The 14,403-nt window shown below is 36.8% G+C and overlaps 1 protein-coding gene across 1 annotated transcript; it reads right to left on the reverse strand.

Annotated features, from left to right (window-relative positions):
- Positions 1 to 1,337: 1,337 nt before the first annotated feature.
- fdx1 (ferredoxin 1) lies at positions 1,338 to 14,131 on the reverse strand. Its single transcript, XM_057855820.1, has 4 exons — positions 13,678 to 14,131; positions 2,589 to 2,710; positions 2,373 to 2,502; positions 1,338 to 1,734 (listed from the first exon to the last, which is right to left on the reverse strand). The coding sequence occupies exons 1-4, from the start codon at positions 13,812 to 13,814 to the stop codon at positions 1,626 to 1,628; spliced, it is 498 nt and encodes a 165-aa protein (XP_057711803.1). The 5' UTR covers positions 13,815 to 14,131; the 3' UTR covers positions 1,338 to 1,625.
- Between the last annotated feature and the right edge of the window lie 272 nt (positions 14,132 to 14,403).

Genomic DNA, 14,403 nt, shown 5'->3' on the forward strand with positions numbered 1-14,403 from the left:
TGCCCCTGAGTGTTGTTTTGGCAATGTAAGGTCTGTCTCGATACAAAACGTCTTCTGGCGTTTTGCTTTTGAAATTGGGTTGTGGACAGTATATCAAAAACGTGATAGACAGTATCACAAAAGTGAGTACACCCCTCGCATTTCTGCAGATAGTATATCTTTTCATGAGACAATACTGACAAAATGACACTTTGACACAATGAAAAGTAATATGTGTGCAGCTTATATAATAGATTTATTTTCCCCTCCTAATAACTCAAAATATAGCCGTTAGTACTCAATTTGGACATTTAGGGATGTAGTTTCTAAGGAGTGTACTCATTTTTGTTGCCATGCGTTTAGATATTAATGGCTATATTTGGAGTTGAGGGGTGTACTCACTTTTGTTGCTAGGGGTTTCGATATTAATGGCTATATTTTGAGTTATTTTGAGGGGAAAATAAATTAACTCTATTATATAAGCTGCACACAGACTACTTTTCATTGCATCAAAGTGTCATTTCTTCAGTGTTGACCCATTAAAAGATATCCTTAAATATCTGCAGAAATGCGAGGGGTGTACTCACTTTTGTGACACACGGTATCGCGATACTTTGTAGCTGAAATGGATATGTTCCTGCCAAGAATCGATACATTGTTTTAAAAAGGTGTCACTTTTTTAAAAAAAGGAACCAACAGGTTGCTACCAAAATCCATTAGGTTTGTGTCAACGTTAGCTCACTGACTTCCATTCACGGCGCTAGACATCCGATTCATTATAAGTGAACTGGACGTCTGGCGCCGTCAATGGCACTGAAACAAAAGCATTCACAGCAAGTCTTTTATGGGCATTCACAGGTCACTTCCTGCTCATTTTATGTTATTTAAAGGTAACTTCCTATTCATTTGGAGACATTCATGTGTCACTTCCTTTTCAGACACCGAAAATCAACAGGAAGTGACCGAAAATAAACAGGAAATAAACTCATTGCCTGACATTTGCTGCTACTGACAGCCAAAGACATTCAATCCCTTTGAACTAGGAGGTGGCTGCCATCCCTCCCACTTCAAACGGATTAGACGTCTACTAGTGATAAAACTCCAATTCATTGCGGAAGGATGAAAATAGCTGTTTCTTTTTATTAGTTGTATTGTAGAATATCTTATAATGATTTCCTGACCCATGTTTCGATAATTGTTATATCGCCATATTGTGAGATCGTTATCGTGAGCAATTTTTTGCAAATCGTATCGTATCCTGAACTACCCAATTTCCCACCACGACTGTGACTCAAAGCACATTTTCTTCCGTGTCATTGCTACAAATAACGACATGGGTCAATGACAAACCAATCACCTTCACTGACTTACTTTTTCTTTTTATTATCAGCTTTCTCTATACACAAATGTGTTCTATGTACAATTTTATAATAAAATGCTATGGTTACATAAAAGAGGTCGAAGTGGATGGAGATGACACATGGCAGAATTACAATGCTAGCATCTCAGTCAACATTCTGATCGCCAGGTCCGTTCAAACAGGACAGTGGCTGGTTACGTGAACACTACGGCCGTTCTTAAGCGTCCAGCGGTTGATTCCTTGTGCACGTTCAGGCAGCCCACCTACCATCGCCAAGAAATAGCCGCTACGCAGAGCCATCTTGACTCTGTCGGATGTCTGCTACGGTCTCTGGAACGCGGGCCACCATTCCCTCCAGGGACCTGCTCAGACAAATTTGGCAACCCAGGCGCGATCTGAAATCGGAGAGAAAAAACAGGCAAGAATTTACTTACTGTACTTTGTTAGTGTTTTATAGCATTTAAGCTAGCAAACTTTTATGCAAGTTAGTCAATTGTTCTTTTTTTGTTTTACTTAGACCCACATTTCGTTATTTTTAATACTGTTTGAGACTAAGCTCAGGTATTTCAATTTATTTTCATGTAATTTTTTGGTCTTGTGAAATGAAAGTGCAGTTTTGCACAGTTTGAAGAAATTTACATTTAATGCTTTCGAAAGTGCAATTTTAGCAAGCCAAAATAGATGTTATTGCAAGCATAATAACTTGTTTGTTTTCCATCTCCTAAAATATAATCTGCAATGCATTACATTTTTGTAATCCGATGACTCGATTATTTGAACTGATAGATTAATCGATTCTCTAAATAATAAATATCTGCAGCCATAATTGAGTGCTCATGTTTTACTGCCATTGACGGCGATCGACATCCAATCCAAATTTGACTGGGGGATCTGGCAGCGATCCAACAAATAAAAATAAAACCCCACTTCTCTCCCCCTATCCCGATTCCAATCCTCTGAAAATGATCGGGTACGATTTTCAATGAGATCAATCAAGAAAAAACTACTCCACCACAGCAGGTTTTGTCCTTACGTGTCAGTCAGGCCGTACGCCAAGTCCAACATGTCCATTTCCTCATCTGTGACCGGGCCCAGTTTTTTGTAGACGTCTTCGTCAAAGATCAAATGGCAAGTGGAGCACGCTAGCGTGCCCTCGCACGCTCCTGTGTCCAAACATACATTTGATCAATTACAGATGGGTCCTCCTTTTGTATACTAACATGTCGGGCAAGTTAGGCCGTTTACAAACCAAAGCCATCAAAGTCGAGGTCTTCATTGATGACGACGTCAAGCAGCGAGTCCCCGGGAGAGCCCCCGACCGTTATCTTCTCGCCGTCTCTATTGATAAAGTGGACCGTCACCTTTTCTGACCTGCACAGGAAATGAACATTGAGCCAATCCTGACCAGAAATATTGAGAAAACATTTCTATCATCATCAAAAGTCTCTCCTGCACCAATTGAGGGAAGTCCAAATAAAATGGTTCTGCGTAGGGGTGAGACAATATATCAAGAAAGTGATATCTTGCGATACTTTGTAGCCCAAAAGGTTATCCATGTGCTCCCACCAAGAATCAATACATCATTTTAAAAAGGTGTCAATGTTTGAAAAAACTAAACAAAAAAGGAACCAAAAGGTCGCTATCAAAATCTTCCATCGGAATAGTGTTTACATTAGCTCACTGGCTGCCATTGACAGTGCCAGACTACCAATTCATTTTGACTGGATTGGACATCTAGTGCCGTCAATGGCACTGAAACCAGAGCATTCACAGCCAGTCTTTTGTAGGCATTTACAGGTCACTTCTTAATCATTTTAGGGCATTTACAACAGGGTCCTTCATGTTAATTTTGAGTCACTTCCTATTGATTTGGGGACATTCTTGAGTCACTTCCTTGTCCTTTCCCAATATCAACAGGACGTGACCTGTAAATTCATACCTGTCAAGTCGTACGGTTTCGGTATAATTTGTACAAGTGAGCACTGATTTTTAAATGTATACGCCATGTATATGTGTACATTCAAAATCTGTACGTTTTTCGTGCGTTATGTTTTTTTTTCTCTCTCCGTTCGGATTTTGTCACCGTTTCGGCAACGAGACAATGTGCGTTACGATGCTTTACTACGTTGGTTGAATGACGTGAGAAAAGCCAGAAACACTGAGAGAGAATAGTGTTTGTTGTGACGCTGTAGCAAACACGATGCTAGGCTAGGTGGCTCCAATATTTCCTGACTGTAGCAGACAGCCTACAATCTACACCTAGATATCACATGCTTATAGAACTACATGCGAAATGACAGATAATAAACGGCCGCCATTTTGAAGCAGTAGACTTCTCCGAAAGGCTCCATTGTAGTGAACCTTCTTAGCAAACTTAAGTAACTTTTTATCTAAAAACCCCTAAATCGGCAAAATCTTGACTTGAATCCATCTTTAAATGATGAAACAGTTTTGAAACTTTCCCATGTCGAAAGTAGACAGAAGGGAACTAATGCAAAAACGGTAGCAATTTTAACAACTTTAACAGTTGATTCACAACATTAAATGATTTCCAAACATAGCAAAGGTTACTGTTTTAATTAAAATAAAAAAATAAAAAAAAAATTAACATGAAAGGTAACACCAGTTGCTTAGCCAAGTAACTAATTACTCTTACATTCAGGTAACTGAGTTACCAACTCAATTACTTTTTGGGAGAAGTAATTTATAACTGTAATTAATTACTTTTTTAAAGTAAGATTAACAACACTGGTCATAAAGATGAAGTCTGCAGAATGAAAAGTGACAAAAGTGGAGATTTTATTCTCCCAATTTGTTGAGAACACAATTTGCCTGCAACTATTGCCGATCACTTCTCAGAAGTAGCATTAGAAATGTTCCCAGACTCAAAGATTGCATCGATAAGTTAATTTTATCAATTGACCTTTAATTTATAATTGGACACACTAACGAACTACCTTCAAGTCAAACTGAATTGCGAGCTGAAGTGCAGCCATCAAAAGACATGACAGAAATTGCAAAAACATCCAATTATAACAAAAGCCACTGTTAAATTTTAGTAATCATGAAGTAGCGGAAGATATTGATTGTTCTTTGATTGCACCAGGTTATATGTTACAATATTACCAATAAATTAATATCATTTTAAAAATTGAGTTTTATTTTTGTTTCATATTGCACGCTATATACAACGTTGTAAGATTAGTCACCAATTTATAAGGGCATACGTCACTATTTGTATGATTGCCAACGGCCTCGGGTTGACAGGTATGTGTAAATGCCCTATAATCAACAGGGAGTGACCCTTAAATGCTCCAAAAAAGGAAAAGGAAAGTGATCGAAAATAAACAGGAACTGATGTAAAATGGCGGAACAGTTAACTCATTGCCGGGAATTGGCTGCCAATGATGGCCATAGACCATATACAGTGTATCACAAAAGTGAGTACATCCCTCGCATTTCTGCATATATTTAAATATATCTTTTCATGGGACAACACTGACAAAATGACACTTTGACACAATGAAAAGTAGTCTGTGTGCAGCTTATATGATAGAGCGCATTCATTTTCCCCTCAAAATAACTCAAAATATAGCCATTATTATTTAAACCCCTGGCAACAAAAGTGAGTAAACCCCATAGAAACTACGTACATCCCTAAACATCCAAATTGAGTACTGCTTGTCATTTTCCTTCCAAAATGTCATGTGACTCGTTACAGGACTGCTGTCAGCATTATTGCACAGATTGAAGAGGTGAGGGGTCAGCCTGTTAGAGCTCAGACCATACGCCGCACTCTACATCAAATTGGTGTGCATGGTTGTCACCCCAGGAGGAAGCCTTTTCTGAAGATGGTACACAAAAAAGCCCGCAAACAGTTTGCTGAAGACATGTCAACACAGTACATGGATTACTAAGCTTCGGCTTCTCCTGTCAGCCCTTTTCTTTTCGGGTTTAATTGAATGTTAACTAGGGCTGTCAAAATTATCGCATTAACGGGCGTTAATTAATTTTTTTAATCAATCACGTTAAAATATTTAACACATTTAACGCACATCCCCCGCACAAACAGATTAAAATGACAGCAAAGTGTAATTTCCACTTGTTACTTATGTTTTTTGGTGTTTTTCCGCCCTCTGCTGGCGCTTGGGTGCGACTGATTTTATGGATTTCAGGCTTCAGCACCATAATTATTATTGACATCAACAATGGTGAGCTACTAGTTTATTTTTTTATTAAAAACTTTACAAACTTAATTAAAACGAAAACATTAAGAGGGGTTTTAATATAAAATTTCTATAACTTGTACTAAGATTTATCTTTATAGAACTACAAGTCTTTTATCCATGGATCGCTTTAACAGAATGTTAATAATGTTAATGCCATCTTGTTGATTTATTGTTATAATAAACAAATACAGTACTTATGTACAGTATGTTGAATGTTTATATCCGTCTTGTGTTTTATCTTTCCATTCCTACAATAACTTACAGAAAAATATGGCATATTCTATAGACGGTTTGAATTGCGATTAATTATGATTACCATATTTTTCGGACTACAAGTCGCACCTGAGTATAAGTTGCACCAGCCATAAAATGCCCAACGAAGAGAAAAAAAAACATGTACAAGTCGCACCGGAGTATAAGTCGCATTTTTGGGGGAAATTTACTTGATAAAATCCAACACATAGAACAGATATGTCATCTTGAAAGGCAATTTAATATAAAAATACAATAGAGAACAATATGCTGAATAAGTGTACAGTGCATGAACAGCGAAATGCGAATATACTGTCCTCACCAGTACGCTACGACTCGGTCCTGGCTATTCAGCGGGCTAAAGTCCCAAATGACGATGCTGAACGTCCATATAATTTGCTGAATCGATTTCGTCCTCGATACCAAACAGGTTCGCATCGACGTAAATAAATGATAATTAGGTGCTTTTACAGCAATGACATGACACAAACGGGTAGCATGCGTTCGCTAGCATAGCGCATCGTTCAAACAACCACACAACTGGCTCTAAGTGTCCGATCGTGGGTGGAAAACATACAACAACAACAGAAAAGATGATACACACAGGCGTCGCCTCTGTAGAGATATTTAACAAGCATAAACAATGAACGTAGGTTCACAGCCTTGTTTCTGTCTCGCTACCTCGCCCACTCAGAGCTACGTAGCCGTCGGTCTTCTGGCGTGTGAGCGCTCCTCTTCACGTAAACACGTTCAAGTGTACCCCCACGTGGGTGTGAAAGCACCACAAACTAAAAGCATGCATTTCAATATAAAAAATAATACAATTGAGCACACATTGCCAAAGGCAGAACGCGAACGTGGCCATAGGTATTAAGTTATTCATATATTATAACTAAAGCATAAAGAACATTCTAACAAGTTCACCAAAATTCTTATTTTTTAGACACAGAACCTTTATTAAAAAACTAACACGTTTTATGTACTTAAAACAGTACAGTTGTAGACAAGTTAAGCTGCAATAAAATATTACTTTTGAAGAAAACACTCATCTATTCTGTCGTCATTGTTACTTAAAACATGCCTAAAACAACTTCAAGTAAAATTGTGAAGGTAATTGAAAAAAGTGCTTTTCATCCGATTAATCGTTTAATTAATCGCCCGATTCATCGATTATAAAACTAATCGTTAGTTTCAGCCCTAATCAAAAGTAGGCTTTAAAGGTAATCCAATGAAAAATCTGGGTGCGCTTAACCTTTTGTGCTGGTGCACCTTATGAAAAAAGTTAGGCGCACCGTTGCAACCAATGCAACCTTGGCAATATAAAGTATATCGCAATGTTAATTTTTTCAGTTTTTTTTTTTTTTTAATATATTTATTTTTCTAAACTAGCCTTTAGACTTCCAACCCCCTCCCCAACCCAAGAATGATGGATGACTGCAGCCTTGAGCCACATGACCAAGCTTGTATTGCCAGCTTAACTCACTCAAGGTTCTAGCAACCTCCCATGTAGAACAAAGACAACATGGCAGTGAACTTGTGAGCAGATTTCTCTCAACCTTGCTCTTAATCGCAGCCGCCTTGCCCCAAAATCCTCCCAGAAGTGTGACGAGATGTGATGGGAAAAAAAACACTTTCAGCTAAGAGATGTTCTTGCACTCACTGAACTAAAGTACATGGTGTTCTAAAAAATGTGATAATGTTTCATATCCTAATGAGGTCAAATGTCAAATTTTAACAAGATGTCTAAAATCTAACCAGTCAAGTTTAATGTTTATTTCATGTTTTAGGTTTTTCTTCAGTGTCAATAATGACCTTCACTAGCAATAAAATATCAGTTGGTGGAAGCACACATTTTCTCAATTCAATTATTATGCAGTTTCTTTGTCATGATAGTTTATAACTAACCTTTTAAAAACAAAAGACGAAACACAATACAGTTATAAATAATTATTATCTAAGAACGATTTGTGTTTTCACCATGTTTAAATTCCACTTTAAGCGCATTAAACCATTATTTCGGGGGTTTATATCCCTTGTGAAATATTATACTGGTAATATTTAATCCAGTCCAGCCCTATGGACAGTAAGAGGTGAGATGATTTTTTCCTAGCACAAGACATTGCCTTTTAATTGACATTGTTTTTATTTATTTATTTATTGAGGCGCAATTAGGGCTGGATGAGGAGAAGTGGTGGATGAAGTATTTATTTATTTATTTTTTTACTTAAGTCAAAGTACAGATACAGGTGCAAAAAAATACTTAGTACAAGTATCTAAGAAAACAAATACAGTATTTTTTGGACTATAAGTCGCACCAGCCATAAAATGCCCAACGAAGAGGAAAAAAACATATAAGTCGCATTTTGGGGGGGGAGATTTACTTGATAAAATCCAAATGGATGGCAATTTAAAATAAAAATACCAATAGAGAACGAGATGCTGAATAAGTGTACAGTATGATAATGTTACATGATGCATGAACAACAAAATGTGAACTTGGCCAGTATGTTAACATAGCAATTAAGAGTTATTCAGATAACAATAACATAAAGAACATGCTAACAAGTTTACCAAACCATCAGTGTCCCTCCCAAACTCCAAAATAACATGTGAAATGATATAATAATATGTTAATAATTTCACACATGTGTCCAAGCCAAGCCAAACTGAAAAAAACTGTGACTTCTAGTCCGAAAAATACGGTACTCAAATAAAAGTACTTGCTTTAAAATGTACTTTACAAGTAAAAAGCAAAAGTATTTTCCCATCCATATATACAGTGGGGAAAACAATTATTTGATACACTGCCAATGGGTTTTCCCATTGACAGTGTATAAAATACTTGTTCTCCCCACTGTACATACATTCAGACTTTTAATCCTATTTTAGTCATTTCAAAATGTGTTTAACTTCGTCTAGTTTTTGTTGACGAAAACTCATTCATTTTGTCTAGTTTTAGTTTTACATTGCCCTCTGGTGGCAGCGTTGGGTCTGGCTGGACTGTCTCCTTATGACTGAGGAGCAGACTCTAGACTGACATGGATAAAGGACAGCTGCGCTCTGGTTTGGCCTAATATATGCTTGTGTATGCATTTGTAATTAGGTTTACAGCTTCAATTAGTGGAGTTACGTGTGAGCGATTGGCTATGAGAATTGTAAATACGTTAGCATACGTAGCATTTAAGATAGTGGATTTTTGTTAGGAAAATTAGGCTAATTTAATCTACAAAATTTAAATATCGATCAGACCAAATGGGCGTTTGATGTTTCTATGTCAAGTGTTTTGTTGTTAAAATGTGTGTTGTTTTGAACATAAATGTACATATGTGTGTTGCAGCTTTACAAACTGTCAGCTGAACAATTTCACGTGTAGTGAGGACAGAACACGTCATATTAATAAAGTAAAGTAACAAATAAGATACTATGAGGTACAAAAAGGTACTGTTTATGTGATTAAAAAAAAAAAACCCAAAAAAAACAATGAGAAACAAAATGTCGGACAAGACTCCGGTGTCGTAAAGTCGAAATTGCGCAAGCCAAGTACGTCATAACTAGGCATGTGCTGGTATGATATTCTGACGGTATGATAACCTTAAGCCAAAATATCACAGTTTCACAGTATCACGGTATTGCAATTACAGCTAAAAAATTTTTTACTTTGAGATATCTAGGTTCAAAAAAAAAAAAAAAAAAAATTCCATTGCAGAGGGTTTTTATTTTTCAAAACATATCAGCAAATTGGAACATAAGTACAATGTTAAGTAGGGTTAGGCATCGAGCATTAATTGGATACTGGACTAACTGTTCCCCGGAACAGTTCAAATTTTTAAATTTCGATTCCAAGTGTCGATGCTCTGACCGACGACCGGCAAAAATTGCTGTCGTTTTATCTAAAATACTCCTAAATCGGCAAAAACTTGACTTGAATCTCTCTTTAAATGATGAAACAGTTTTAAAACTTTCACATGTCGAAAGTAGACAGACATTTTATCAATTGACCTTTTTAATTTATAATTGGACACACTAACGAATTACCTTCAAGTCAAACTGAATTGCGACCTAAAGTGTAGCCATCAAAAGACATGATAGAAATTGCCAAAAGTGGTACATACAATTACAACAAAAGTCACTGTTAAATTTTAGTAATCATGATGTAGCTGACGATATTGTTCTTTGATTGCACCAGGTTATATGTTACAATATTACCAATAAATTCATAGTATTTTAAAAAATTGAGTTTTATTTTTGGTTCATATTGCACGCTACATACGACGTTGTGAGATTAGTCACCAATTTGTAAGGGCATACGTCACTATTTGTAAAAATGCCAATGGCCTCGCGTTGACAGCAGCGGTGAAATTGGGCCAGAATGGTCAGGAACGCAGTTCCGGTTTAAGATTCGGGGCCGGAATGCTGTTCCGGTATAAGATTCAGGGCCGGAATGGTGTTCCGGTACACGGTGCTTTGAATCCGAAAATATGACAGCAACTGTCAAAACGCTATGTAAAAAAATTGAATTTGAAGAATTGATGCGACAAAAAAAGGCAATGCAACATAAAATGGATCAAATCTTTAAGAGCAATGAAAGGGTTGAGGAGGCTAGTTTATCATATTTAGTTTTATTTAATCTGATGGGGATTTCAGAACATCTTAGCTGTCAATGTGCACTTTGGACTTATATTTGTTCATTTATGTTAGGCTACTTAGGCTAGGTTCATACTACAGGTCTTAATGCACGAATCCAATTTTTTCGTGTTTTTCCGACTCGAGTCAGGCATTAACTTGACGGTCTGAACGGGACAAGTCGCATAGAAGTGGACCATTTCAAATCCGATCTGAGTCACTTTCGTATGTGTTCCAAATCCGATCTGGGCCACATTTTTTCAGAACGTGACTGGCAGTCTGAACTGTCAAGAGTCCCAAATCGGAATTCATGCAGCAATTACGTCAGCAAAGAGCATGAGGCACGGAGGACGGCAGCCATGTAGGCATTAGCGCCTAGCTTGAACTCTGCTTTTAAGCACGAAGCGGGCTTGACCACAGTCATAAAAAAATAAAATGAGGAAAAGAATAAGCCATACAATTTTCGATTTTCATGCTGTGTGCCGAATTAGCAATATTTCATTATTGCACACATGGCCGAGTCGGGGCAAACTGATGCACCTACGTCATTTCACGCACACACGTCAAGGCTCATGTGTGTGCGTGTATGCGTTCTATCAGTCCATATAAACTTTGAATATAAGGCTAAACGGGGATTATTAATGTCTGTTATTTGTGTCCTCTTTTTGGAAATCAAAATATGATCACTCTGGAATGACATAAAGCTAGCGTGTATAATTTGTTTTGATGCTTCTGCGCATGCGGGTCTCTTTCCTGAGCGCATCTCGGACTGCGAATTAGCGTGCATGCGTGATACTTGAACGGTCTCAATGGACAAAGGCAGTCTGAACGGGCAAGCCAAAAAAACACATATGGAAAAAAAATCGGATTTGTGCATTTAGACCTGTAGTATGAACCTAGCCTTATTCATTTCCTTATGATTTAAAAAGGTCAATGTTTGCGCGATATTCAAAATATACTCCATTTCACTCTAGTAATTTGTACTTATTTTTCTGAATGTATGTTACTTATATCTTTATTATTATTTTAAAAAAGTAAATATTTACATTAACTTCAATTTTAATATATATCCTATGTTCTTAAGTAGTTAAAATTTGGTCTTGACATTTAGTATGTGAGGAAATGAGGGAAAATAAACATTAGGAGATGGAGGTTGGGGTTATTGCTGTTTTTGTTAACTTGCATTTTGCAAATCATTGAAAAAGTACAACTTTGAATGAAAATCAGTTTTGTTTGTGTTATAGACAGGGGTGAAAGTGGCTAGAATTTCTTGCCGGAACTCCCCGACGTGAAGGTCGCCACGGAGCCAGAAATGTTTAATTATTTATTAATTTATTTTGTTTCTTTTTTGGGGGGGGGCAAACCTCCTAAAACTACTGAAATGCAAAGAAAACTGTTTTGGCACAGTTATTTCTATAACACATACAAAAACTGATTTTCATTCAAAATTAAGTTAACAAAAACAGCAATAACCCCAACCTCCATCTCCTAATTTTTATTTTCCCTTATTTCCTCACATACTAAATGCCAAATCTCAATTTTAACTACTTAAGAACATAGGATGTATATTAAAATTGAAGTTAAAGTAAACATTTACTTTCTTTTTTTTTTTAATAATAAAGATATAAGTAACATACATTCAGAATAGGGCTGTCAAAATTATCGCGTTAACGGGCGGTAATTAATTTATAAAATTAATCACGTTAAAATATTTGACGCATTTAACGCACATGCCCCGCTCAAACAGATTACTTGTGTTTTTTGGTGTTTTTTCGCCCTCTGCTGGCGCTTGGGTGCGACTGATTTTATGGTTTTCAGCACCATGAATGAGCATTGTGTAATTATTGACATCAACAATGGCGAGCTACTAGTTTATTTTTTGATTGAAAATTTTAAAAAATTGAATTAAAACGAAAACATTAAGATGGGTTTTAATATAAAATTTCTATAATTTGTACTAACATTTATCTTGTAAGAACTACAAGTCTTTGTATCCATGGATCGCTTTAACAGAATGTTAATAATATTAATGCCATCTTGTTGATTTATTGTTATAATAAACAAATACAGTACTTATGTACTGTATGTTGAATGTATATATCCATCTTGTGTCTTATCTTTCCGTTCCAACAATAATTTACAGAAAAATATGGCATATTGTATAGATGGTTTGAATTGCGATTAATTACGATTATTTTTTTTATTCATATATATATAATTAATTTACGCTACACAAGCACTTTATTATGCTTGTTGTCAACACTTGTGTATGTAAATCTGATGTTGGTAGATTGTTTTCTTCTTGGAGATGAAATGCATGTGTGGCAGCTTAGCATTTTCAAAAAAATTTTTTTACATTGCTTTTGACAGTTGCCGTCATATTTTCGGAATCAAAGCACCATGTAACAGAACTCCGTTCCGGCCCTGAATCTTATACCGGAACTGCGTTCCTAACCGTTCTGGCCCACTTTCAACCCTGGTTATAGAAATAACTGTGCTAAAACAGTTTTCTTTGCATTTCAGCAGTATAAGAGGGTTGACCCCCGCTCCCAAAAAATGAAAAAAATAAATGAAAAAAATAAAATTTCTGGCTCCGTGGCGACCTTCACGTCGGGGAGTTCCGGCAAGAAATTCTAGCCACTTTCACCCCTGGTTGACAGGTATGCTAGTCATAACCCGTGGACTACCTGTAGTGTCTTACCAGAAGGAAAGCTCCATTTTTATGTGTTATTTAATTTTATTTAGACAATGTTGAGTGATTTTATGAAAAAAAAAATGCATCCCTGGATAGTTAATATATTATTAACAAGTTTGTATTTATTCTGTAAATATAATTCATGTATAAATCCTTCATTTCAAATTTGCTAATAAAATCCAGACATTTTGGAGGTTTTCAAAATATTTTTTTTAGTAGTTTTTGAAACGAAGGTTTGAATCGAACGGTCTATCACCCGAACCAATACACATGAAAGTTAATATTAGTCAATACAGATTTATTTTGCATTGGTCATTAAGCCTATCCATTCATATTCGTGAGAAATGTCGCTCTGACCCCTGTTCACCCAATCTGTTTGGTCTTAATAATATTCCGTCCCCAGCTAAAAAGTGTCCATGAAGGTTAAGCTGTTCTTTCGTCCCTACTAATGTTGAGACCAAACCTACGTCCTTATGGTCCAGGTTATTTCGTCACACAAATTTGGGATGTTTACGCTGGAAGCGGGTCCATTGACCTACCTGAGTGGATGCGATCCCGTGACGAAATTCCTGTGCCCGGTCAGCCTCGAAGCACTACAATTTACTGTCGTCTTCCGCGCATATTCACGTAACCCAGCGTGAGCCATTCTTCGGAATGCTGTCAGCAGTGACGCCATTTGGACCAGGCAGAATATGTCACTCGTTAAGGCACTTCAAAAGTTAGACACGACACTAGCTTTCTCCTATCTCATGCGCTAACCGGCTAGCTAAATACTAAAACGCTACCCGGAGTCAGTCAGTAGTACTAGTGTCACGACTCACGGGCATTGCGTAACCAACTACTTCCTGCGCGTTTACGTCGTGGACACACAGAAAACAACTACAAGATTGACCGGAACGTGCAATTAAAGAGGTTAAAAAAATAATAATTTCGTTTACAAGGACGACGAACAACCTCCTCCCCTAAAAAAATGTTACAAAAGCTAGACTGTATTTCCTGGTAACGCAAAATACGTAAGCAGTCAAATTTTGGTCAAATGTTCAGAATAAAAGTTTTCCCTCGACCTTTTAGGGACGTATTTCCTATAGTTGGCTGACAACCACATTTAGGTGGAATTAGAAATTATAAATGTGTTTGAAAGTAATGATAATACATTGCTAAATGCTAGTCAATAGGGAGGTGTTACAAATGTAGCTTTATTTTGAAGGTTTATTACGGAACATTCCTGTAAAATTTCCTCATCCACCCACCCAAGGTGTTTTGTA

The sequence above is a fragment of the Corythoichthys intestinalis genome, chromosome 2 (assembly GCF_030265065.1).
Source record: "Corythoichthys intestinalis isolate RoL2023-P3 chromosome 2, ASM3026506v1, whole genome shotgun sequence".
Taxonomy (NCBI): Eukaryota; Metazoa; Chordata; class Actinopteri; order Syngnathiformes; family Syngnathidae; genus Corythoichthys; species Corythoichthys intestinalis.